This window comes from Anopheles cruzii, chromosome 3, assembly GCF_943734635.1.
Source record: "Anopheles cruzii chromosome 3, idAnoCruzAS_RS32_06, whole genome shotgun sequence".
NCBI classification, from domain to species: Eukaryota; Metazoa; Arthropoda; class Insecta; order Diptera; family Culicidae; genus Anopheles; species Anopheles cruzii.
In genome coordinates, this window is record NC_069145.1 from 43,253,218 (window position 1) to 43,281,197 (window position 27,980).

The 27,980-nt window shown below is 44.9% G+C and overlaps 2 protein-coding genes across 4 annotated transcripts in view; one reads left to right on the forward strand and one right to left on the reverse strand.

Moving 5' to 3' along the window:
• Nucleotides 1-27,980, reverse strand: part of LOC128272634 (low-density lipoprotein receptor) — a 218,314-nt gene that overhangs the window by 137,560 nt on the left and 52,774 nt on the right. For all 3 annotated transcript variants that reach the window (XM_053010472.1, XM_053010471.1, XM_053010470.1), the window contains exon 3: nt 10,053-10,190. In XM_053010472.1, coding sequence (XP_052866432.1) covers nt 10,053-10,190 — 138 coding nt within the window. The remainder of the gene's footprint in view (nt 1-10,052; nt 10,191-27,980) is intronic.
• LOC128272635 (probable nuclear transport factor 2) lies at nt 21,010-22,121 on the forward strand. Its single transcript, XM_053010473.1, has 4 exons — nt 21,010-21,319; nt 21,472-21,543; nt 21,629-21,727; nt 21,816-22,121. The coding sequence occupies exons 1-4, from the start codon at nt 21,212-21,214 to the stop codon at nt 21,927-21,929; spliced, it is 393 nt and encodes a 130-aa protein (XP_052866433.1). The 5' UTR covers nt 21,010-21,211; the 3' UTR covers nt 21,930-22,121.

Consider the following 27,980-nt stretch of genomic DNA (forward strand, 5'->3'; position numbering starts at 1 on the left):
TCCGTCTATTGGTCGAGTTTTTCGAAATTTGCAACAAAAAAGTATGTAGCTGTGCCATCGGGAAAGAACAATCCCCGGAAGGTGAAGAATGAGAAAAGTTTTTCAATTTTGTATGGCCGGAGGCAGGCCACGTCGTAGTGCTAGAGGCTGCTCCTGCCGATTAGTACCGTGAACCTAACCGGCTGCTGGCGCCATGTGCCGGAGTAGCAAACGGATTTCCAATGCCGGTAAAAGCACGGTTGCTTTACTGAAAACTGATCACTCGTCAATATTGAATGGGAACAATTAACAAAAAGGCCTTTACAATGAGTTAAGACATCGTAATAGGCACGACGAAACTCAGCATAGACTCAGACGAAATTCAGCGACAATTTGACTCTAAATAATACGGAAAATACCCTACATTTTATTTAAACTGCAAAATACTGAAAAAAGGCGTATATTTTCAATAAAAAAAAGTTAACTTTCATAAATACAGCCCAGTCCGTTCCTCTAGTTGTTGATACTACGGTTTCATAGTACAGTTTTGAACATCTGCCACAAAAGAGACAATATTTCAGATTCACCATGCGAATAACTGTATTTACCACATGCCATTTACTAAGAGCTAAGTCACGCAGCTAGCTTGAGTTCGATTCCCGAGACCGGCGTGACAGGGGAATTGACGCACCGCCAACAACCACCACCCGTAAAAACACAACATTACAGTAAACAACAAAGACTAACAATTGTCTCTATTGCAGGCCAAGAGCGTTCGGTTGGTTGTAGTTGCCGTATAAGAAGTGACGTAAATTGCAAAGCTAGCATGACAGAATGGAAACTGTTTTCTGCATGAATGCAATTTGAGTTACGTTACTGGCAGTTACACATTTTGGATGTTACCCAACTGAGCACAGCCAGCCGGACCAAGTTAGTGAAACAGTGACACGAGCGAAATGATGTCCCTTGAAATGGGATACACGTATGAAACTAATTCTTTGCACTGTCAGTGAAGGTAAACCATAACACGTGTCGAAAATTTCCCCAATGAGCCCAATAAATTCAAACGCTCGTTGCCCAAAACCTAGTCTACCACGAATCCTCTTTTTCTCGAAAATCGATACATCATGGTACAAATCGCCCCACACGGTATGCAAAGCGAATGGAGCGTAATGAGCATCGTTTCGTATTATAATTAAAACCGTGCCATTTTAGGGCTGCAGCACATTTCGTCAGTGTTGCTCGCTTGCCGATTAAACTATCGCTCTCTGGCTGGCGCTGGAGCGGCAGGAGCTCGGTTTGGTCGGTGGCACGCAAACATTAAACCCAGCGCATCCTGCACACCATAGCACACACTTCCACTGACGCTCGCCACGCCCGCAACACGCAATCATGACACCGGAAACCGACGCCAAACTTTACCGTTTTGCCAGCTAAACGAGGTTCCGCGCCCGACGAGCGAGTGTCCACTGCAACGATGACAAGAGACGGCAGCAGCTAATGCGACACACACACCGACGGGCAAAAGTATTCACGCAAATGTCACGACCGGACATGTCATGGTCACATGGACAACGAGTGACACTCCATTGAATAGGAAAATTAGCCTCTTCGTCACGTTTTGGACATGGTGGCCAAAATGTAAGGAGATTTTTTAGTTTGAACTTGTTTGTGATTCCGATGGGGACAAATGTTTTTATTCCTAAGTTGGCATCACTTTCCAGATCTTTTGTATACAGTTAACAGGGGAATGTCAAAAGCTGTTCAACAACACAGGTCCATTACATTTTGTGTGCGGAATGAAATTTCTGCTGCCAAAAAGGTTGAAAATGTTGCAGAAAACCTTCGGTGGGCCAGCTCTATCGAAAACAAGGATTTATGAGTGTTTTGCGTTCCGTTTGTTTTGGGTAGTATTAGGAATATTTTAAGTCGTTTTTTTTGCTTATAATTTTTTGCACGCAAAACAACTCAAGGAATTTCTACCTCTAGGTCAGATCCACCAGCAACCACAAGCTTCGATAAATAACTGCAATGAGCGGATACTTTCGACCGACCGTGTAGACCCCGGTGACCTTCGCATCCTGCCATTGCTCTCGCCCTGTTCGATTAGAGAACGACCGCTGCTCTTCAAAATCCCCGAACTCCGATCGAATCGCATAAATAATCATCAGCGGCGTAATCGTTCTGATAGGGCGGATCCACTCCTCTCCCTGTGCCCAGACCGCCTCTTGCCCGGTCGGAAAATGACGGAAATATTTTCACATTTCCCATTTCGCAACACGAACTGGCGGAGCAGCAGCAAATGGTGGTCCTTCACCGGGCTACGAGCCGGAAATCGAGCAAACGATACTTTAGCCTAATTACAGCAGAAACCGGCTTGTAACAGCCGGCGGCCACCAGCGCAGCGCCCGCGCCGGAAGTATTCGGCCACACATTCGAGCACTAATGAGCTCCTTCGGGAGATGGGTTCGAGCCGGAGTAGCCCCACCCGAAAGCCATTTTCGATCGAGAGATTAAAAGCGATTCATCCGTCGATGGCCATCTCGGAGCAAGCTTTTTGGCGACGCGGAACCGAACGAGTGGCGTACCAACGGGGCGGGGTAGGAATAATTTCTCCATTAGCCCAATGGAGACCGGGGCGCAGGGCGAAGAAGTAGTGCCGTACCAGGGAACCATTACGGTTTATTAGGGGGCGACCGGGCACGGAGACGGATTGATGCATTTTCTTGATTGCACTTCGTTTCATGCAAAACAACACTCGTCTCTCGTCCACCCGCCGGAAAGCGGACAGCTAATCCAACCGGAAGCCCTGCCTGCGGGGGGCTTGGGTCGAAGAAAAATGTCCTTCCGCGAACAGCGAACGGACGACGAAGGCGGCGTGTGCTTTGATTTATGGCATTCCCTCAGTTTTGTTCCGGAATAAATATTTACGACCCGTAAAGGGGTCGCATCTTTTGCACGGTTTACCATCAACTCTCGGAAGCAGTCACTTTTAGCCATCTGGATTTACCCCGCCCCATCCGCCCTTCCCCCGGCCCGGCGCTCACCGCTTTGTTCGCCCCTGGCGAGGTTTTGAGTTGAAATAAAAATCAAATAAAAATCCCGTTCCGGATTTCAGCCCGGACCTTATTCGCGCTTTGGTGCACTTTGCTTGCACAACGCTCTCCCGGGATTATGTTTCGTTCGCTCGGCTCGCTTGTCGACCCCCGGGCGATGTGGTGTAATTTTCCAATGATCTACTAAAAGCTTCCAGTAGCAGTGGCTAGCGGGTTGAACGTTTTGGATCCAGCTGTGCCTCGCGCAATGCTCTCCGTTTGGGGAAACAACCTACCGGAAGCTGTATCTTGTTCGGTGCTTTCTATTGTGAATTTATTCTATTTATCGAGGTCGCTGGAGAATTTTCCCAGTACAATAGGCGTCCGTGCGAAATATCTGCAACTCGTAGTGCAAAAAGTAAAGGAAACACTGAGAAAATCATTGTTGTTTACTTCGCTAACGATTTGTTTTTTCATTTTAATGTTTCCATACAATGTCAATTCAATAGCCTTAAAACAAAGGTGGTACTCTCTGATGGTGCGGTTCAAATGATTTTGTTTACTCTTACAACAATTTCGATCATAGTTTTCAGAGATATTGGTTCAGAAACAATGCACGAATAATTTTTAGCACGAAATTAAATAAATCGCTCCTGCATCCATAAGAGCAGTACGACAACCATAAATTTCCCAAACAGTTCTATGAGTGAGGTGTAAGTTCAGTAGTTCTACTTGACTTTGTGAGCAATTACTGTATTGTGTCAGGCTTATAAGCTAAATTTGATTCGATACTGGTCAAAACGGGGAGAAACTCTATGTCAACATGATAATGATAATTGAGTAGCAACTGCAGAATAATCTTATGAAAAACAACCCTAAACACCACCGGATTGACCTTCAAATCCATCGCTACAGAGCTAAACAAACAGCGCTGAGCAACCTGCTTTGTGCGTACAATGGTGAGTAATAATCCTGAAAGCCACTGTGTAACTTTACTTTGTAAGTGTACTCTCTAAGTCCAAAAGCCTGTCGATCGAAACAACAGAAACCCACCAGACGGACGGACTTGAAATCGTGCCAATGTGATATATTGCGCGTGCCCCACTCTTTCCGAGTCATTTTTCCATGGAAAATAAAGCATTTTCCACCCATAAACCCGGCCTACGATCAGTTTGCACCCTCCGCGGACCCCACCGGACACACGCAGCCGGCCGTTGCGTGCTGGATAAGGCTAAGCTGTTGGCGTGGAAACAGCTTGTTCCTTCAGCCTGGCAGGTTGGGGTTGTTAAAATGAAATCTCTCCCGCCGTGGTTCAGTTCGTGGTTCACCTTCGAAGGTACCAACGGGGGACACCTTCTGGCACGCGGAAAAACTTTCTCACTCTCTCTCTCTGTCTGAACCCCATGAACCGTGGAAAATCGTCCATCAACGGCAGTGGCGGATATCGCTTCGTACGCGGCCGTTACGCACGATGAACGCCAAATGTTTGCACACTTCCAAAGAGACTGAGGCCCACGGTCCATGATGTATAGGAATATTTTTCAACATTTGCAAAATTTATGACACCATTCATTTTCGATTTCTAACTTAGTAACGGCCGCCGTCTAAACATGCGACCCAAAAGCGCTCGCCTGGAAGCAACATCGGGGGCTTCTGGTGGTTTCGGATGATAGTATGTTTTTAGTCGCGAATGTATCACATGCAGGTTTCGCTGTAGGAATGCTGAAAATCCTAGCGGACATTTCTTCACTACTGCGTCGGGAATTTCTTTCCTGCGCCGATGAGCTTTTCATTTATTATTATTTTTCCGTCAACGCACAGGTGGTAGAATCTTTGCCTCGATACCACATGGAATACTTTACACGCAATACACGCTAGGAGACGAGAAGGGAGCTGATCGTTAAGCTGCAGTTCGGAAAGGGACTTCTTATGGACATATCGACACCGCCGGACGTGTGTGAGAGGTAATCGTTAGCGCAAACTTTACGCAAGAGTCCCAATCCCGCTGTGCGCCTGGATTACAACGTCGAGCGACGGTGACGACAGCAAGTCCGTTGAGAGTTCTTCGCGTCAGCTGTGCATACAACGCACATCTCCAACTTCGAGTACTGCAGGGATGATACCATCCACAGGGACGCCCGAAAGTATTCGAGCAAAGAAGTTATATCAGTGTATCCGAAATAAAGGTGTGAATGTGCCCAAAACCATAAATGCTAAACTAAAAGTCTAATATGTGTGTGTTTGATTTAAAAATCTTGCCTGTCTTTCTGCTAGTTGATCCTTTTACAAGTAATTTTAGCGTTAAATTTAGACGTCCAAGGTCCGAGGTCAACAGGTTAGTCAAGTTATAGAAAAACAAGCAGCACACTACTTATCTTAAAAGCGTTTCACTCTGTAACGATTACTCAACCTATACCTAGACTTCCTATTCACGACACCCTTGGTTAGATTTATTTATTTTTGACGTTTAGTTACAGCATTTATTGTTGGCGTAGACAAATTGTTTGACACGTCGAATCAACTATTGGAAATAAGGATTATACAAAAAAAATGCAATGCGGGTTCATCACAAAATTGTGGACGGACTCCAAACAAATGGTTAGTTTACTTACTTTCTTAAATCTTAAACTTTTTAGTCTGTGTCATTATTTACCGTGAAACGTTTCGAGTGCGAGACGATGAATTTTTATTTAATCCTTTGTTGCTTTTTTGTTACGTAAGTTTTCCTTTTTTCCAAGTTCCAATACTTCTGACCGAATACCATCGACCGCCAGTGTACATTCTGCTACGGGATCTACACGGGCGATGAAACGTGGGCTCGCTTAGAAGCAAAGCAAATAACGGCGTTGTTTGTCCCGCTCGTTATCTGCAAAACGAATAAACCGCACGCAGCTACGCCAACGTTGGAGGGTTTGCATAAAAACCGGAAGAAGGAGGATTAACCCCCATCAATATCGTACGTACGAAAACGGGGAAAGAAAAATCCCGGCGGAAACCTCAACAATTCCGTCCCCATTCGTCCACCGAAACCCCGGATGCGAATGTAGACCGAAGAAGATGAGCATATTCACATAAACATTCGAGTGAAATTATCCTAAAAATGATTACACTCATCATTTACGGGGAGAAGAAAAAAAACGCATCTTCACAGACACGCACAGGCGAGGCAAAAATAGCCGGCAGGCAGACGCTAACGCTTTGACGCTTCTTGGGAGCTCTCCTCTCTCGGGAGCTATGCAAAAAAGGACGAAAGCACAACATTAGACAGCACAGGAAGCCGAAGCATTAGGAGCGTCTTGATGATCATCGTTTGTGCGGGTCGCTTGACAGCCGATTTGTTGATTACTGTGTTGTGTCCCGTGTTTCCTTGTTTTATGCGATCGGCGGTGTTCGATATTTTGCCATTTCCGGTGTCTTTTCGATATCCCCGTCCCGACCCTACCAACAAACACGGGTTGCGAAACAAATCGACCCAATTAGCCACCACCGCCGCCACGTGTTTGTTTTCCCCTTGGCGCACAGTTATGCTGGTCGAAGACGATGGCGATAGATGGCGATTTTTTTTCCCCCAATTTCGTAGTTGCGTTTCCATTGCCGACGTCGATGACGACGAATGGGAGCAAACCACTCACGATGAAGCATTGGGGCCATCGAAAACCGATTTGGGCTGCTCAAATGCTGTAATCCATTAGTGAGCGAAGGCTCCACGCTCGATATGATAAGATGAGATGATGATAGCAGACCCCCCGTGGCACAAGGTCTCGTGTAAATGGCACCATTATTGTAATGGTTTAAGTATATGAGATGGCATTACGATTCTCCTTCCGAGCCGAGTATGAAACGGTTCTGATACGAAACGGTTGATGGCCGTTACAGGGTACAGGGCCTTTACAGCAGGTAGATTAACAGCCAACACCAAGCTTCAAATTCAAGCGGATTGATATGCCGAAAGGACGCACAACTCGACTGGGTTCAGCTACAGACGTTTTTTGCATTGACCTGCACTTGCCTGTGGATTATTCCACGTTATGCATCACTGCTTCAAAGGGCAGCTGCACTGCGTTTGACAACAATGCATCGAAATATCGAAATTGAATACTGTGAAACTAGGAGACGAAGTAAACATCACGTTGAATAAATGAATAAATAAATGATTTAATAAGCGCCCACAAGCAAGCGAGAAAACATTTGTTCATAAATATGCTGTCGATCTAAATAGAGGCTTAAATAACACAAAATATGCTTTTAGTGTCTTTTCCACCCACTGTATTCACCAGATGTAGGTCTTAACATTTATTTTCAGAAAATAGCTCTCGAGGATAATGTATGGATCCATCAGCGAGATAGGCTAAATGGAAAATTGTTAGAAAAGCGATGGAAAATGGTGACGTAATTTGAAAAAATAACTTTTAACCAGCAACGTGCTATCGGTTGTTCATAAATTGTTCAATATTAACAACACACTAAAAAAGTATGCAAGTATATTATGTTCAATTTATTTATTTGGAGCGATGAAAAAAAAAAAAAAAATGTAGTATGATGACAATACTCTAAAAACTGAATGGTTGTAAAACCAAAGCACAACATAACATCCATCGGCAAACATTGAAACCCTTGTAGGGGACATGAAATAAAATAACGGAACTATTTTAACGTAATTGTTACAGTTGGCGGGAGACGAATCGCATAGTTCCGAATCCAGTCACCAAACAGAACCAAAAGTCCACAACCTGCAGACAGAACATTTAAAGATTTTTAAAATTTAATATTATTATGTTTGAAGAGTTCAACGACGGCGCTTTTGGCGTTGCCGTTAACTGGTGCAGCATTCGGGGCAACACAGTCAGCAGTCGGTGGCGATGTTTGGTGTCGTTTTGAGGAACGGCATGATAGAATAATAAAACTTCGTCCTCTACAAACGCCTCGCCCGGAAGACGGAAAACAAAAAAGAACGGAACAAAATTTGTGTTTTTCCACTCGCCTTCCGAGGCATCAAACCCCGTCGGCTTCATCGTCGGCAGCCGCGACGGTGGCGCAGGCAGCGGATAAGTGTACTTATTTACTTTCGGTGTCGTCGTGTTTACGTTGCGAAAGAGTCTTCGTTGAATTTACATTTCATCAGCGCTGCGCGGAAGAATTTATACGCGTATATGCTTCGGTGCCAAAAAATGTATGTTTTATGATGCTATGTTGGTGTACAGACACACACACACACACACACTTCTCACATGCCGCGGTGTCGGGCTGCCTTGGCACAAGAACTAGGCAACGGCGGCAGAAATAATTGTTTGTTCCGTCCTCTTTTCTCATAAGCGCACCCTCGGGGAACTTCGATGCTTCCAAAACGATCCTGCGGATGCTGGGGGGTCGTGCGGGGGAAAGAAAGGCTTTTGAAGAGGGATGGCATGTGTGTCCTGCCCTTGGGGCTGTTGAGAAACTTTCCCTACGGAGCTCTAAGCCGTATGTATTTCACTCCAATTCTAACAACCGACTCGCACTCCTTCCAGACGATGAATATGGCCCAGGCGAAAGTATAATTAAGTTCATATTCTACAATAACCACACTGAACCACAACAACCGGACGATCAAACGAAGCTTAAATCATATCCCAATGATATCCGATTTGCATGCATCGTCATTCCGGTCCGATGGAAATGAAATTTTCTCATCCGCACAAAAGCTTTTACAATAAATTTGCAATGTTGCAAATTGAATTGAATTGAAACGTGTAATCTCTGTAATATAATCTGACGATAGGACCTAGCAAAACAACGGTTCACAGAGCTTCAGATCACTCTTCAGCATAAGATTATAAGTGATTCACATTGCTTTATTCCTTAATATGAATGAACTGAAGCTAAATATTGTAACACTTACACCCACCATGCAGACAGGCAATTGAAATTGTAGAAAGCTTTAACAAACGGAAACTTCCAATCGAGTATCCGTAGACAGAAACGGACACTGAAGCCAAACGCGTAGTCTCCAGGAGTCGGCAGAGATCAAACTGGAGCAACCAATGTGCGCTTCAACCGATTCAATGGACCCCAACTAACAAACTTGGTCCACCGGTTATCTCAGGCGATCTCAAACAATTTGCCCAACTTGCATCGTTTTCTGACAAACTGTAACGTTAGCGGAAGGGCTCTCTCGGTTTCAGCGACTAACCCCGTGGACAAACTTCCGCCGAAGTGTTCCGATTTCGTACCAATAATTAACCGGGGCAAGACCAGGGCCAGGATTCGGAAAATCCAAATGGCCCGAGAGTCGCTGGGCGCCGCTCGTGGCCAGCTGCATTCCAAAGTGGAAACCGTTTTAGGTTTCGCCTTACGAAAACAAAAAGAAAACAGAAACTTTCGACACAATCTTCGTACACCCAGCTCGTACAGCCTGCGGGCCCGCCGGAAAATACTGTGAGCGCCAGAGGACACCAAGATCAGCGAGGTAGTAAATGCCGGTATGAAATAGAAAGTTATTATCGAACACCGTAGGATGTTCCCCGAACTTCGATTCCGCTTTGAGCACAAGATTACTAAAGTTCGGTTTTCGGTGAACGCCCTGGCCGGCAGGCAATCGGTTATCTACGGCCGACAACAACCAGGGGCTGCTGCGCCGTTTTCTTGACGGGCTGGTGGTGTGGCTGCGTACCAGAGCCATGTTCTTATTTCTCACCATCTCGTCCCCTTTGGTGTTGTCGGTTTGGCACGAAACAAGCACACGACCGACGCGGGTCGAATCGGTTCGGAAGATTTCTCAACTTTGCCCACTGACGGATTAACTCCTACTGGGGAGGTGTAGCGGAGAAAGGATACCAAGCCGGGTTTCCCCGAAATGCCATCGAATAGATATGTTATGAACTTTAACTTATTCCTGAGAGTGCTGGAATTTGGAGTTCAATTTTTGTTCGACCCTCTTGTCAGTTTCATTTGCAGATAAACAAAAACACCCGAGAGCACCGGTTTTTGGGGGTCACCTTCAACCCACACCATCGGCCGAAGCGATCGCTTTAACGCTGTGGTCTTTAGAGCTCTACTTACCTTTTACTTTGCAAACATCGACTTTTTCATCGCTCTCATCGTTGCAATCGTCCTCGCCGTCGCACACGAAGCTGATGTGTATGCATTGTCCGTTTCCGCAACGAAAGTGTCGTTCCCCACACTTTAGCGTCATATTAACTGGAACGATAACGATAGGGCAACATTAGTAGTAGAACACGATAAGGCACTGTTTAGCATACAGCAATGGGCAAGAATATTCTTTTGACGTTTGACATTAGATGAATCTAATCGTGAATCTTTCCCGAAATTCCCCTTTCAGAATTCGACGTTCAAAACGATGGCGATCGGTGGATACCGATTTCGAACCGACCTGTGATACTTCACCCGGAACAGCTACAACTGGCAGGACTTTTGGGATGACATATCGCGCCACGTTCGCGCCAAAAACAAATGGCGACCCTGATATAGACAGGAAGTGAGTGTACACTCCACATCCCAACGTTTTGCTGCAGGCAGTCCAAAATATTTCTACATCGTAGTGAACGGAAGAACCCGAAACCGATACACAGTTGGCGGCAGTAGATCCGGCGCGGTCATCAGTGTATCTTTCATTTCCGCGCAATAAACAATGTTGATGATGCGTGTTCCGTTTTCCGTTTTTATGTACACTTCCCTCTTTTTGATAGCATAACGCACCCCGTTTTGAATAACATTAGATCCCGAGCCGGGTGGTCCGAAAGGTCTGGAAGAAAAATTATTTCTAGACACGTACAAAATTAACAACGAATCGAACAGCGAACGTAGCCGTTCTTGGGTCCCTTTGGTTGTCGATGGATCGTCGTCGCTCTGGTCACCCGATCACCCGTTCCATCGGGACGTTGTTTGCGTTGGGTAAGATACGGTGTTGCTCCCGCGAAATGTTTTCCGTTGAGAGCCGATTTCCCACGGGTGGCTTTGTTTCCCGAGCGTCAGTTACAGTGTGGGTTTGGTCCTGACCATTTCTGGCGAGTGTCCTCTCAACTAGAATCCCACGTAAACTCAATCACTTGGCATTCAAAATCTCGCAGAGCGGTAGCCCAGAAAGGTTTTTCAGAATACTAAATACATTATACAATTCGATCAAGATGTATACACTTTGAACCATATCAAGATCGACTTAATAGCGTACCTATTTTGGTTGTTTTACCTCTGCTAATACATCACCATTACCGGTGATTATCTCGCTAAGGTTGTTCCATGGTTCATTCATATCCGTTAGATTTCATTTCAGTTTATGATATTTGTCCAAAAGAAGCAGTCACGAATGGCACATTTGAAGCAATTGGTTTCGGCCGGACTAGGTATAGCGCTAGTTGTGATACTGTCATCACAAGCCGTTTTCGGCAAAAAGGTAACGTATTACAACTGCAACACTGTACTTTGCATCACATCACGTTTCACGTTGTTCGTCCAACACAGAGCATAAGAGTAAAACGATTTGTGTGCTACGGAATGCCCTATCCTGTGACGCAGCTACACGAGTGCTCACTCGAAACACCGCGTCAAGGGCCACAGTATGCAACGCTAATTTTTACGACTACGACAACAGTGCAACGCGTTTTCGTCGATGTGGATGTCTACACGCAGTATCAAAGCTCGCGAGCGCTGTTGTTTAGTGACAAAATCGATTATTGTGATTTTTTAAAAAACACAGCGTCGCAGGTGAACACCGTCGGCGAAGTGATTTACGAGCTTGCGATGAGGAAGTTCCCTCAAGCAGTGTTACCATGCCCAGTGCACGGTACATCCAACATTACTAAGACAACGCTCGACGAGACTATAATTCCGGAGATCATTCCGCTGGGAACGTACCACGCAAACTTCCGGATGTACAACAAGCGCAATCAGACGTTGATCGCCTGGCGGGCCGACTTTACCATTTCGGGTGTTTCCATATTCAACCAAACACTGGCACTATTTGGGTAGAGAAGAAAATATCCGGCAATAAAGTATAGCGTGATATGATATGCAGCTGCTACCACTCAGCACTACAGTTATCTGTTTACTATAGTACTTTAATCAATCAAATGTGTAATAACAGAAACTAACATGAAGTAACCGAAAGCATTAGTAACATACAATAGAGGATACAAACTACCAAAATTTAATGCTTATTGGTTATTTTTATCTTTATTTAGTTATGATTATCCCAAATTGAAACTGTGTTGAAACCATGAACTCCCCCTGGCGAAACTAAAGATGCACTTCATAATTAGTAATGATAATTAGATGTAACATAGTAAAATAGTTCGCCTTTCTCGTAGTGCTTTGGTACCTTACTTTTTAAAATTACATCTGTAGTTCAGATGATGTCTGGTGCACTCCAGTGTGTTACATTTGCCCAGATGTTTGGTTCATGATGGTTTTCTACTCGTTTTGCCGAATATTTTAAACATTAGATTGACGCTTCATGCGGTATGCGGTGCCACGTGCTATAGGCAAATAATTTGTCTTCATTTATTTGTATCATCCTCTACATATGAAAGCAAGTCAAAATTTTTCAACACACACCAGCTATGTTTACAAACATCTACTACTGATCCCTTGTTAGCCATACATGTTACCATCATATTTGATAAGCACTAATTGCATATAACTACTTCTAACAGCCAAACAATTGATGCAACAATTACTGCATAGGAACATTAACATTCACATAGTAAATTGGTCTCTTTCTGAGTACATCATTAAGTAGATCAACTCCTACCATCTACCCCATTTGGTAGATAATTAGTTAAAAGCCCAAACAAACCAATCGTTGACCCGACAGCATCTCCCAGAGGTCTAATTTTGCCCTCAAATGGTCATTCCAATGCGCTCAAGTATTAAAATTCCTATGAAAACCTGTAGCTAGGAGACCCTGCCACACACTTTGTGGACTTTGGTGTGGTTTATTGAATTTTAAAGCTCATCCGCGCGACATCGCACCGATGCTACCCCGATGGGTAGGTCTGAATTCTTGAGTCAATGTGAACCCCACATCAATTGCACTCTTAAATGAAGGCTTCGTAAGAGTAAACTTGAGACTTCATACCATGGACCAGACCTTATATGGGGCTCAACGAACGACCCTCGCATACACGAGCGGCGTCTCAAGCTGGCACCCTCAATGCAGATACTACTATCCACTGGTAATAAACAACTTAACAGAGGACCACCCCCAAAAAGGTAAACGACCAAAAACTGTTCCCACCCACACACACGCACATTGTCCATCATAAAATCGGACAAATTAGTGCCACGTCAAGTACCGAGTCTCCGGCCCCGTATGCGTCAGCCAACGGAACGCCCTACTCAAAGATGACAGCGGGACGATGCCTGCGCCTTTCCCGGGTGCCCCCAGAGGATGGCCACGTTAGGCGGGTTCCATCATTAAAATCAAATTAGGAGCGCGCCGGGCCGGCAAGGGTACCCTCTAACTTACTAGCTTACTCGCTTTTGGCTGCGAGGAGGTACTGGGCGAACATTTTTGGCCAAACAACCGTCGGCGCGATCGGTTTCTAGCGTCTTGGGAAAAGTTCAACTCCTGCCGGGGGCAACCCCTGTCCAGGGGCTCTCGCTCTCTGGGAAACTTTCACGCTCGGTCCCACGCGGTCGATCCGTGCGCAGTTCGTCTTGCACAAGCCACCTTGTGATGGCCGATGTGAAGGAGTGTCATTATGCCGGTCACGTCGACCATCGAGCGCAGCTAGCCACACACAAAAAAGTCCTGCCGTAAGCCAACGAGGCCATTTCCACGCTCCGAACAACAAGAAGAAACAACGCCAGAGCAAAGTTGATGGAAAAAGGAAAAACGCGACACACGAATGATGGTGTATTAGCAAAATGCAGTGGTAATTTTCCACTTAACTTACTAAAACAACCCCGAGGCCCCCGGCAGCCACGGAGTGTCGGGTATCAGGTGGGTGGCAGCTGGACCTGGGGTCTATTTTCTACGTTGTGGGTGCGCAAAATGGTGTGCGGTTAAAGTTTTGGCACTGGCTTACGACCCGACTCCAAGGACTCAGAACATGACTATAGCTGCACTGGTCTCGCGGCGATGAGTTTCAGACTCTGTGTGCAAAAGGAAAGTTTCCTAACCGCTCGGTTTCCCTACTACTTTCCACCAACGCCATCGGACCCACTGCCACCGGCCGCCAGCAGGAAGACCGTGGGAATAGAATTCAATTATGAAAATTTATCTTTACGATTCCCACCAACTAACCGTGGCCACAACACGCGCTGCGCTCGCAGGATGAGGAGTTTCCGAACTGGGATCCGTGTACCATTTCTTCCTCGGAGAACCATTTGGTGTTTCTGGGAGCGATCTCCGCGTTTCCTCCGAATTTGGCACAGATTAAAGCGTACCGGGGAACGTACGTCGTCGGCCGCCGACGATGGTGGGCGGTTGAAAAATGAATTGGAAACCACGGATAAATGAATCCGTTTTCCGCCTTTCGAGAGGCTCGAGAGTCATAGAGTCCCGAAGATTTGCCTACAACAGGCGATCGGGCATCATCCACAACGAGTTCCAAGCGAGTTGGGGCGAGATGCCGTTATCGTGAGGCTTCTCCACCCCAAGACACTGGAATCCGACGGCTCAAGTCTAGTTGGAGATCTAATGAGTGCTGGTCCGGATGCCCAACCGACACACACCGTTCCATGCGGTGTGCGGTTTTTCGTTCACCAAACAAACTGTATCCATTGCCAGGAGCACAACAGTACTACTACACGGAAAATATTATAAACAGCCCTTTGCAGTGGAGCTGATGAATAACTCTGAGGCGTGGACCGAAAGCTCTTGGCCACGTGGATTGGGCGCTAGCACCGAAATACACGGGCACTTCAAATGAGCCCAACACATAAACCCCTGCTCATGTGGTTCCGCTTGGGAAAGACTTTCGTTTCCAAGAAGCAGATCCACACAACGAGGCAGATGGCGAGGACTTCGGGGACGGAATCCGGGACCTAGGTTATATCTGCCGGAGGCTTTGCTAATGTTTCCCCACGTAATCATGGCACGTCAGACACAAAAGTTGCTCGATTAACGCGTCCCCAAGACTACGCGGACGCGCACCCGCGCCTTGTCCGCAGTGTTGTGGCAATCCCTACCCGTGCCAAAAATTTCAGGCCTCGGCGTAAAACTCGAGGAATTCGTCTTTCGCATAGTCGCACGGACGAATGCTTACGGTTACCGAAAGTGTATCCGGTGTACTTCGGGGGGGTTCGGCTCCCTACGAAAATAGGCTCTTCTCGTGTGTGGAACGAAGTCCCCATGCGTATTCAGCAGGGCTTTTGGGACAACTGCAAGGATGGAAAATACACACGCGACACCCTTAAACACGTAACCCAACCACAATCCTTGCTAGGCAGGGCAGGTAAAACCAGTAGAGGGCTGCTTTTGGCGCTCTCAAACCGGATCCATACCCCGAATCGCTCTATCTGATGACTGCCCGCCCGCCTATCGACAATATTGTTATTGCTTTACCAAACAAACAGATCCCTTCTGAACATTTAGGACCCACTGCGTACCTCCGCCAAACTAGGGTCTAGGTCTAGGATCATGTACCCTTTCAATTATTTCCATTATTTCAATGAATTCCACTCACTCTGCTGGTGCCCTCTCCCGAGTCCTAACAAACTACACCACACACACACACACACACACACACCTTTCTCTTTCTATCTCTCGTTCCGCTCAATAGACTTTCGAAAGAGCCCACTCGTGGGCAAACGGCCCCAATCCGCATCCGCACCTGCACAAGTTCCGGCGTCTCGTCGACGGTTTCGAACCAAATGTTTGCTCGACGAGCTATTCCATAATTAATGATGGAACAAATTTGTTTGTCGAAGACGCGTAACAATAACACCGCAGAGCCAGGACGAGCTAGGCAGAGCACCGCCGCGGTCTGTTTCCGCACTTAGTACACTTGTTAAACATTCGGAAAAAGCATTCGGTCCGGGAACCGGGACCAACTGCTTCCGGAAAAGCCACGCGGAGAGGCGAAGAAGCTGCTGCTCGACTTCGACTTTGACGAGTCGTCCGACGACGACGCCGACGAGGAGGCAAAACATAACCTCAACTTCGGTCAACCTGTTTTTCCAGCGTGTGCGTGGCTTGGCAGAGCGATGGTAACAAGCAAAATACACCCATTTATCACGCTGTGACGCGGTGTGCAAATGGCAATCAAACAACAGCCAACGAACCATCCATTTCAGTTTTTCCGGCCACGCGGCCAGCGAACCAACCCGGGGCAAAGCGATTGCCTATTCAGTTGATGCCGAGCGGAAAAGATTATTCTGTGAATTCCACGCGGTACGGGCACAGGCGCAGCAACCACTTGGCAGTAACCGCGACTAGAACGGCCACCGTTCAGGATGATAATTTCCGTTGGCTTTTAGCGCGAAACGTTCGCGCCCGGCTGAATCTGTGTAGGAGTTCCGGAGAGCAGCTTTCGCAATTATACCGTAGCCCGCACCGCGCACGTGGCACGACGCTCCATTACGCGACCGAACCTTCGCACGGCCTCTGCGGGTGTACTCGCCCCCCGCGGGAGGCTTTGGCCTTTTTTGTGGTAATTGGAACGATATCATGTTAATGAGAATCGGAATTCGAACACCGTTCGTGATCGTCTGCGGATTGATAAATTTAGCAACGAAACCAGTCGAGCCTCCTCCTATTGTATGTCGCTTTACGGCGAAAGCTTTGTAGGTTACAACGTTATTCTATTGTAAACGGTGTTCCCTAATCTAGCCCATCCAGTTGGCTCGCTTCACGACACTAACCAATTTTTGTATTACATTTCGGTTTGCGAGGAGGTGACATTGGCAAAACAGGTACACATCTTACCATGAGCTACTCTTTACATCTAGCCTGTATTATTTACATTTACCATATTACAGCATAAAGCTAGAGATTTCTCCTTTTGACATAAAATTTAAAAAAATCATATACCCATAAAAGAAACGTTTGCTTTACTTAAATCTATATTAGTTCAGACAAGAAAAATAAAATGGCTTAGCGTGAGATTAGATATTTTTTATGAAAATCATCCAAATTCAAAAGTAACAACATTTCATACATTAGCAGATTACAAGATTGATGAAGGGACATTTTATTGCAGCGTGTTCGCCACTTTTTAAACAACCTAGCACAGTGAAGGAAAATGATAAATTACAGAAGCGTTAAGAACAGAAACTTAAGAAGTAAATGTGTGACCTTTCGAGGGCGTTTCTCGCATCTCGGCTCTTCAGTTGCATAGAGTTGAGGACGATAAACGCTGCTAGCATCCCATTCATGCTGCAATATTGCGCACATGAACATCGCAATGTTTGCACAAACCGAGATGTCCTTGCAGGGGACTCACTGAGTAACTCATTAGCACACGCACGGCACACTTGGCGTTGCTTACAGCGCTGTCGTTAAACAAAAGTCCCAAAGCAACGATCACACGTGGACCAAGAACAAGAGAGTCGGAAGAACCATATTGTTTTCGAAGCCTTCACGAAACGAGATAAAGCAGCCCCGTTGCGGGAAATGAATGCATTCCGGAAGAAAGGGTAGTGCATTTAGTGGACCATTTATTTGGTGTCCATTTCCGTCGGTGCGGCCTCCCTTTTATCGCTTATTCTATGTTTGTGTGTCTGCATCGTGCATTTCTCCCCGTTTCTACTTTCACCATTCTCGGCGGTCTCGAAACAGCATAACCCAAGATGACAGTACGGGAGAAGCTACTAAAGCGTACGTCGCCGGCTCGAAAGAGCGATTCCGGCGCGTAAAGTTCGTGATTTATGGTGCCACGGTCACAAAAATCCTCCACCCGTGCGCGCACTAGATTCGTTTGCCCGTGCATTTGGTCGTCTCTTCTTTTTTGTCCGTCGTGCCGGTCGTCTACTTTCCGAGCAATGTTTATCATGAATTGCAATCTCGAGACGGAACACAGCCAACTGACACATGCCGCTGGTGTACTATGTGGCAGGCGGTGGAAATTTTCCGGAGGGCAGCAAAAATCCACGCGAAAAAAGAGAAGATTTCACGGTGGAAATGATTAAACGGTGCCATGTGTGTGAATTATGGAATTGTTTGCAGCAGCAAAAAAAGCTAGAAAATATTGCCGGCCAACACAGCATCCGCAAAAAGCTAATGAACAATTCAATTTATTAGAGGAAAGAAAGCGTCCGAATGGCGTGTAAAAAATGAGCTTGACACTAACTAGTCCTGCCACCAGCTTTCATTGTTTTCTGACATGCATGTTCCTCAGTGATCTGGTTCACACAACATCCCAATTGAACCAAAGTCTGCGTACTTCTATCGAATTGAGAGGCACTGAGCTAAAAGCACAGATAAATGTGACTGGTTTGCGCTTGCTGGAAATTATGACAGGATCAAAGCAAAAGATCAACTTTACATGGAGTTCGTCGTTTCCTTCGACTTCCCTCGAAAGAAATCGAGCTACATCGCAGAATAAAGCGTCACGTCGCCCCATTTCGCCATTCGTGTGATAAGTGTTTACCTAGGTAAGTGCTCAGCAAATGAACAGACAAACTTCAAACGGACGTACAAATGAAGTGTAAACGATGAATGGTGCCTATTTGTTTGATTTATTTTTCAAACGGTTCCAATTTATACCGATCCTCGTTGCGCCGGCGGCGAAAGAGTTACGCGCCTGCCGTGAACGGTGCACGCTGCCGCCAAAGAAGCAGAAAATAAATTTCCGAATTATTCTCACGCCAAAGCTCGCGCGCAGATAGCACGCTCCTGCACAACTTCTGGCAAAAAATATTGCGTGCTTTGAATTGCCGAGACGGTCATGTTTGTTTTGGACGCTGAGAGGCGCTTTACGAGTGCGAAAACAAGCGACCCTCTTGAGGATACGTCAAGATGGCTCGGTCTCTGGACAACACTCAGACGGCTACGGCTGTAGTACAAGTCGCTGGCAGAACGATACGCCAAGCTGGTAGTTATATCGAAATTTATGACCGACCGTGTCGAAAACTGTCAGTCGAAGATAACATACCGTTAATTGACCAGAGAGCAGGAAAAATGCTAAACACCGTCCGAAACGCTCAGAGGCGAGAAGAAAATGAAACTCACATCTGCAAAACCATACTGCTGCCAGATTTCTTATGCGAGGCTTTCGTCTTTAAACCGTCGAGCCTCAAAAGCCTGAACATGAATGTTTAAAGGGAATTTGAAGCAAAAAACGTTACACCAAAACTCAACAGTAATCGTTTAAAAAATTTCACTCTTCTATTAGCTCAATACTGCTATCCGACATTGTCGACTTCCAGGTTGTACCTTCGCACCATTTTTTTCCTGAACCATCTTCTCCACCAACCACCACCTCCAAGAAACCATCTTCTAAAATTTCCAATTAAAACTTCTTACTAACAAATTGCTCGATAATTGTCCGACCCACCCCGGGCAGCAAGTGCTTAAAACGACATCGACCCATATCCTGCCATTTTTTTCTTCTTTCGTCCCATAAAAGCTCAAGCTTTCGGGTTGTATCGCTTTATAATAAAAAAAACTTTGTAACGGCGCAGTTCAAACTAATTATCCTGAAGCACTCGGACGGCCGATTGAGGGAAGAGGAAAATGTAAGTAACATCCTGATACCGTTGTCGCCCTTTCGAAGGACGAAGAAGCGATCAAATCACCAAATATAGAAACCGGTAAATACAAAAAAAAAAGTGCAAACGACACCATAAAATGGATGGAAAAGGGAAATATATCTCCCGGAAACCCTCACAAAAAGTGTCAAAAGTGTTGAACTAAAGCTGGTTTATGATTGCCACAAACATCCAACCGCCATCAACAGCACTTTCAAGCAAAAGTACCATTTCTAGGAAAAATGGTAAGCAGTCTTGTTGCTTGTTTGGTACATTTTTGCGTGTTTGGTTTTAACGAAAACATAACTTCTTAAAGCTCTGAGTGGGATAAAGACAAAGAAAGTGTTTGTCAATTGCTTAGTGAAAAAAAGTAGCTTAACAAATTAATTTAAACATTTTAGTAGGTAAGTCATTTTTCGAGTAGTATCTAACGGTTTTCCAAATTATATTATAAGTCTACAAGAACTGTTTTTTTTTCCTTTTGTAAAAGATTTCATGGAAAATAGCCTGAATCTTAGCAACACGCCAAATTGAACATAAAACGGAGCGTGGTCCTAGCACGATAAGAATGTTGATTATGTTTATGGTTTTTTTATTGCTGAAATCGGCCTAGCGCAATGATTGATCTTGATAAATGGAAGCGCCTAAGTGATGTCGCCTAGTTCCCCTTCAATGAAAACTAATTCAGTCACTACTTAAGCTAGTACAATTTGATTTAATCGGCCAATGTGATAAACTGTAAGTTGGAATATTTTCTTCATGTCTACTTTTACTTTTTTGGCTCGTAATTGTACAGTCAACATTATTTGATGAAAAAGAGTGTTCATTTTATTGCTAGCAAATGTTAAGCATGCAGCTCCGACCAGTTAAATCAAAATTTACGACAATTCCAGTTACTGACAATTCACAAATAGTAAACAATTTTTTAATTTCGTAACTACACATTTTTACAATTCCTCCAGTTGCTCGAAATGTTGTTTCCTATCCTTTTCAAAGCTACAGCTAAATGTATAGTCATAACTCACAGCATCGAGCATTGCGCGTTTGACAGCAAAACCTGTTAATCACTTGACAGTAAAAACTGGTCAAAGAAAGATCGCAAAGATGTAAAGTAAGTATAAATAGTTATAGCATCGAACTACGCTTTGAAAAATATCAAACTAATAAAATAGGGATTTGGAAAAATTAATATAACATGTTGTTTTCATGCATTTTCAGTTAAACTACCTATATTACTGTTATACATTTTTCAACCAGCGAGTGTGCTACTCGAACTGTTATACCGACTGTCATGGCTGCTGCTGTCAAATCCACAGCGCATAAACAAAGCCCATTGCAACGGCCTGCTACCCATTGATCACTTACGAAAAACTTGGCCCTGTGTGTTTTAGCTCCACTTTTTCGCACATTTATTTGTGAAAGCAGCGTTCTCATCATCCGGGGACCATTTACTCAAATCTGTGCTCGAACCTTTGGCAAAATATCATTGTTGTCGTTGAAGCAAAGCTAAAATTCGCAGAACACACGAAAGTTACAGTGCGCAGAAGCCTCCACCTCTAGTTACAATAATGGCTCTTAATCCGAATTATGAAGACATCGGCAAAACTTTCATCACGCAATACTACGCTCTGTTTGATGATCCCGCCAACCGGCCTGGACTGGTGAATTTGTACAACGTAAGATACGATTCGTTTGGCACGGACATCCCGGCAACCTCATAAACGGTCATAACCTCACAAAGCACATCTTTCAGCGAAAGCTTCACAGTAATTCCTCGTCATTCGTTTCAATTATTCATACCGTTTATCCTTCCATGTATCGTTGCTAGGCAGAATTATCCTTCATGACGTTTGAAGGACAACAAATCCAAGGTGCTGCCAAAATTTTGGAAAAAATTCAGGTAAATGAACGCCACTTTTCTTTATGACTGCAAACGGTTGTAACCTGTGCTCGGCATATTTTTTCTCTCACATATTCTGCTGTAGGGTCTCGCATTCCAGAAGATTCAACGTGTATTGACGGCAGTCGATAGTCAGCCAATGTTTGACGGAAGCATTCTGATCAATGTACTTGGCCGGCTACAAGTAAGTGATAATAAAACCTATATGATGTGTAAAAACCGTAGATTGCAAAAACCGGCAAAGCTGAAAATGTTTCGCTTTTTACTTTCAGTGCGACGATGATCCGCCCCATGCATACTCACAAACATTTGTGCTGAAACCCACCGGAACTTCGTTTTTCTGTGCCCATGATATGTTTCGTTTGAACATTCACAACTCTGCTTAAAATTGATCACATATCGAGGTGTAAAGCTTGTTATCGCGCATTCCATTTTTTCAAAGCACAGCTGATGCTACCTACTATTTGCAAAAAATATATAGACAAAACTGTTGTAAATCTTGCTTATAATGCATCAGTAATGTTTTGAAAAGAAATAAAAGAAAAAAAATTTCGAATTAAATAAACCTAACCTAGAAATCCCGCATTTTCTAGTATTGAAAGAGTACCGACTTCAGGAAGAAGGGAAGGCCTAGGGTGACGCAGTTCGTGGAACAGTAGTTTCTTTCTAACGATGTTTGGTTATATTATAATAATGGTGTCCCTTGGCATCATACTGTGTGGGTTCCCTTTTCTTTTTCATAAAGTAGTTTATACACGGCAGCATGAAGGAATTACTGGAACTCCGAACTGCAATCGAGAACGCAATTTATCAATTTAGAACTTGAAATTGATAAATATCACCACTGCAATGTGCTACAATGTGAGCTGCAAAACCGAGTCGAGAATGTGGCGAAACAGGGAAAGGATGAACCAAGAGAACCAAACGTTCTTTAAAAAACCCTTTCCTTCCTTGACCACAAACCCGCCGCTGCTATTTGGCGGTCTTGTTATTTATTCGTGTATTGCAAACCATTTCCGCTTCTTTTCTCCTATTGCTTTCGTTTGATCAAAACAGTGGCCGTACACACACACAGCGCTCACCGCCTTTCAATAAACTCACGACTCTGCCTTCGAGAAGCTGTCGCGACTTGCCTTGCGGCACTCTGCTAAAACAACCGTAACACCTCATTTAGCCACGCCATTTGTGCCGGTAAGTAACACAATTAAACAAACTGTCAGTAGTGAGAAAAGCATTTTCTTTCCAGCCAAAGTGGGTCAACGAGAAGAAGAAGAAACGTTTGCCCTTCATTAAGTGTCGCTGCTGTGCTACGACAGTGGCGGAAAACTCAACAACGAAGTGCACCGCCCTTGGATCGAGTGATTTCTGTTTTCATTTTCCTCGCACCCGGATCCGCACCAGCGGACAGTATTAGGGTGGATGAAAGGGGCAGAACAGCCACCAAATGCTGAAGGTAAAGAAAAACCAAACAAACAAAAAACTACATTAAGTATTCTCTTATCCTTTAAAACGATGCCGAGAGTCGTGGCCGAGCACAATGCAAAGAATTAAGCCTTGCGCGTCCCCGGAGGCATTTGACAATTAATTTCCTTTCTACCAAAAAGTAACGTGTGGGGAGGGCGAAGAAGGCAATGGAGGAAACGAAAAAAAACTGCGAACCACCGACCGGCACAGAATATACGGTTTTAAATCTTTCCGGTTTTTCCACGGCCCCAAATCCATCGGCTGGCCCAGCCTGTTTTATTCCGGCCAGATTTCGTCCCAAGACGTCCCTAAGCCATGGACCGCCGCTGCTGCCGCCGGTGATACCACTAATCTTTGAAAGCTTTTCACTTCGTTCGTTTCCGCATGCAGCCGTACCGAATGGAAAAGCGTATTTCGGGAGGATTGGGTTTTGATTAAATTCTTGTACCGTATTCGACGTGCCAATGAAATCAAGTTGAGGATAATTGTTTTAAATGCTCACAAGCACCACAGGAACGAAATGGGTTTGTCCAGGGCAAAAAACAGGAAAAAAGTTGAAAATTCGTGACTTGATAGGACCGCTAGTAAAGTGCTACACGGCACGGGAGAGCGAGAGCCGACGCGAGAGATTTAAACGATTTCGTCCGGTGACTGCTAATCAAACAAGATTTTTTCTCCTTTGCCAGAGGACCTACTTCATCGGCCGCTATCGGCTATAAGATCCGGGATTCACGGTGAAGCCTGGGGGCTCATCTAAATTATTCTAAGCCTCCGCAAGCACAGCGGAAAATTCCAACAAGCACCACACAATACAATGCTGATAAGGATTTCACGCCTTTGCTCCCACCTTGCAGCAGTTCCCGATTGCGCGCATTTTTGCTACGTTAAAAGATTTATGTTGGAGCTCATGGCGTCGTTGTCAACATAATTTTGGTTGGCTTCCGCTGAAGGGATAAACGTTAATGAAAATGAAACGACGAATATACGAATAAATTTGTAGATCGTTTTTCGTCGGGCAGCAGCTTCCAGCTCTGCTCAGCATGGGCAAAATCGTTTCGGAGGTTTCGTCTGAAACTGGAACAGGCCAAAAAACGACAGAGCATGTCCAAGTGAATTTAATCAATCAACTCAAACAACGATGAAGGTTAGTTGGGATGGCTAACGGAGTGGTTTGCAATGCACAAAATGCAGCCACTTATTCCAATACCAACAGGGCTGAGTTAATTAAGCAGCTTTACATGCCACGCGGTGTTACATGTTCCGTCTGTTTCGAGTTGACGGGGTTGAAAATAGCTTCGTACCGGCGGTTAGTTATAACAGAATTTCGTTCGCTTCTCAGACAGGTGTTAGTGTAGAACTCATTGTGAAACTTCGCTCGGTGTAAATTATACCATTCTGATTTATTTTGTTTTCTGTAAGAATTCTTCTTTTAATGATTTGATAGAATGCGACGCTAAATCATATTATCTCCATCTCTGTAAAGACAAAATCGTGCTATTCCGTTTCTTTTTGCTCACAAACTGTTATAGCTTATGCAAACCAGAAGCGGCAACGAACGTAGCGAATGAAAACTTTTGAGGGAATTAAAAAAATACCATAAAAATTTCCCATTGCTTTTCTTACGAATTGAGTTGTCGCGTACACTTGTCGATAGAATATTATTTAAGCCGGTACGGAAAGTGATACGCATTCTAGGAACGACGGGGAATAAAAGAAAATCCCAATTTTAAAACTCAATTATGGTGCGGGATGAATATGCAAATGAAATGCCCTTCTCAGAATGTGTAGCTTCTTATGGCGGAACAATTTTCGATGACTCTAACCACTTGAAACCCGCTGGAAAAATTGTTATTCCGAGATTATTTTCTCTATCTTTCTCCCCATCTCTCGCTTTCTCTTGCTCTTCTTGTAGTTATGGTATTATTCGGATGCCGCTACCCGTGAAGTTTTGGATGGTACCTCGCCGTTGTTCCTTTTATTTCTTATACGTTTGGTTTCGTGTACACGCACAATGAATGACGTAGCTTGGGTTCCTTTTTCTAGAAATGGATTATTCCGATGACTCCCGATACGATTCGGTGGGACCCTCTAAGCCTGCCGTGACAACGTGAAGTGGGGCACAGAAACGCTCTGCGCCTTGATGCCGAGATGCGACCGCGCTACTTTCGCTGGTAACAGAGAAGGCGAGCATAACGAAAGCATAAATTTTCATGATACTTTATCTCTATCAAGGTGCGTGTTGTCGTTTCGGACCGTATAAAACCATAGAAAGAGAGAAAACGCCATCTAAGTAAGCAGAATCCGCTACTGGCCATCGCCCCATTACGCTACCTCCTTCGAGTAGGTGAGCCCAGTCCGGTCGGTGATGTCACTTATAAGATTACGATTTTATCTCGTTCCATTTGCCAACCGCCGTCGTCGTCATGTTGTCGCTGAAGATGGCGTGAAAAACGAGCCTCGAAACATGCACCGCGGCGCCCCGGGAAAAGCTTCTCTCCCAAGAGAACACGGCGAAGTGAGGCGTGGGGAAAGCCCGGTATGTCCACCTGCACAATACAATGAAGAAAAATGTTGGAATTGGCCTACCACGGGACGAGGTGCTAAATTTGCACACCAAGCCACCCAACACAGCCAGCAAATGATGCCCGATAAGGTCTCACAAGGAGGCGGTTTGCGGACAAGGGGAAGCATAGTAATGACTCGAGGTGTCTCTGGCCACACCACTCAACACCGGAGTCCTTCCGGTGGTGCAAAGTTGACAGAAGCGAATAAAACATCGGTCAAGGCACAAGGAGCGAGCAAATTACACGCGTTGTTATTTCGCCATCGCGAAGGCGCCGTCGCGCAAGTAATTTTCAAAAGAAAACCAACTTAATGGATCGATAAACGAGGACGCCCACGTAGCAGGGCGCCGCCAGGATACCGGGAAACCCGGTCCGGGACAGTGGAAATAAAAAGCAAGGTATAGTCGTGCTAAACGCACCAAGTAAGAAATGGGCAATTTCTCGCCATTTTCATCATTAGTGTAGCAAGGTGGCTATGTGGCGGTGGAAAGAAAGAGGACCAGGCATTAACGCCACGTATTCGCAATGGGAGGATACCCACCAAAGACGTCGAACGGTGAAAAAAGCACAGTGACGCGAAAAGCGCACCTTTCCCCACACAGCTGTGTATACACATGGCTTCCAGATAGGAAGAAAATACGTCGAAATCGAACTCAGTGCTCCGTTGCACCACAATGGCCTCGGTTGGTGGTACCGTGCAAGGTTAACAGAAAATAATTTGTTGTACAACTCACATTCATAAATTGCTTTCAAATGGCAATTGTTGCGACAGCATATAATATTTACTACTTCTAAATACGTGAGTGGACGAAGGCACTCGACAGCGAGCGGTGGAAGGCGATTGTATAATGCAGACCTAGAGCGCTCGGAGTTTGTAGGCCGGTAAGAAAAAGAAATACGTCAGTCAGTAAAGGAGTTAAGTGAGTGTAATGATACAATGTCTTAGCTTTGTAGCTTTAGAAAACCGAGAAAGTGTTTGAAAAATATCAATGGACCAAATCTTTTCATATGATACAAAAAACTACGCGTTTACATAAGAACATAATAATTACATACTTACTTACTTACATACATTACATTGTTGGAATGCAGTCATTGGTGGCATAATTTCATGCCAGCATAATACGCAATGACGTAAATTCGTATTTTGTATTCCAAATGTAAAAATTGCTCTTCCAGAAACAACTCTCTTACACAAAACAATCACAATAAACGGAACACGTTGAAATATGTTTGTAAAGACTTTGCAAATTGCAAACCTGATTTAAGAATTAAGCTACAGTAAGCAGTGAGGTTATTAAAAATGCAATAATAATGGATTTATAATAATTTAAGAATTGATATCGTTTTTATCGCCCTTCAATAGAGGCATCAAATTTATTGACTTGAAAACACTGGAAACGTATCATATCGCGATGAAATAAATCAATAAATATTTTGTAAAGGGAAAAAACAGAATCCTAGCTACGTTTAAATTAAATTAGAATTTAAAATGGCATAAATAATTAAACACTCGCAGCCCCATCGAAAAGCACCAAATCAAGCAATGCCTCCCACCGTACCTCTAAACCATCCATCTTTGGCGCATAATCTTTACATTTCCTCAACATACCCACCCACCGATCATTATAAAACACTCAGCGCGAGCGTGAAAAAAGGAGACTCCGAAGCGAGTAGCTTCCTCCACGAACGGAACCATCACAACCATCTCCCATCCAAAAGGTCAATCGTGCCACCGAGGAGCTTACATAATTTCTTTATTCTTCGTTGTGTGAGCACTGCACTACTACTGTGTGGGCAAACACAAGCGAAAAAACCCCGACGCACAATGTTTCCCGGCATACGGTTCCGCGGACTTCTCAGCAAGGCTGAACGAAAAACAAAATGCGACAATCGGCCTGGAAGCGGGGAAAAGGTATGCGAAATGAGCAGCACACCATCGAATCGACGGAAAGCAAAAGTGCCTGGCACAATTGGCCCACAAATAAATTGTGCTCTAACGATTTTAGCCCGGTTTCGAACAATTTATCCTGTGTTTCGCCCGTTTCTTTTTTTGCTTCCCGATTCCTGGCTGTTCACATTCCTTGGCGTATTCGGAAGTAACAAAACCCAACGGCAAACGGCAACAAACAGCCCAGGGAAAGGCGGGCGCCGGCCAAAGTAAGCAAATAAGACACGAAACTTCCTAGCTAAATAATAGAACAGCAAAAAGCCGCGCCCGGTGGCCGATCCATCTGCGATTGGGGACCCAACGGCCGTGCCAACTTTCGCAGCGCACGTGTCTCGCCATCGCCAGATGCCTGTCAGCTGGCCCGACTCTGCGCCTGAAGTTTAATTTTTGCTGACCTAACTTTTGACCCAACATAATCAACGTCACGGTGATGGTCTTTTTTCTTTTCGGTAGGCTCC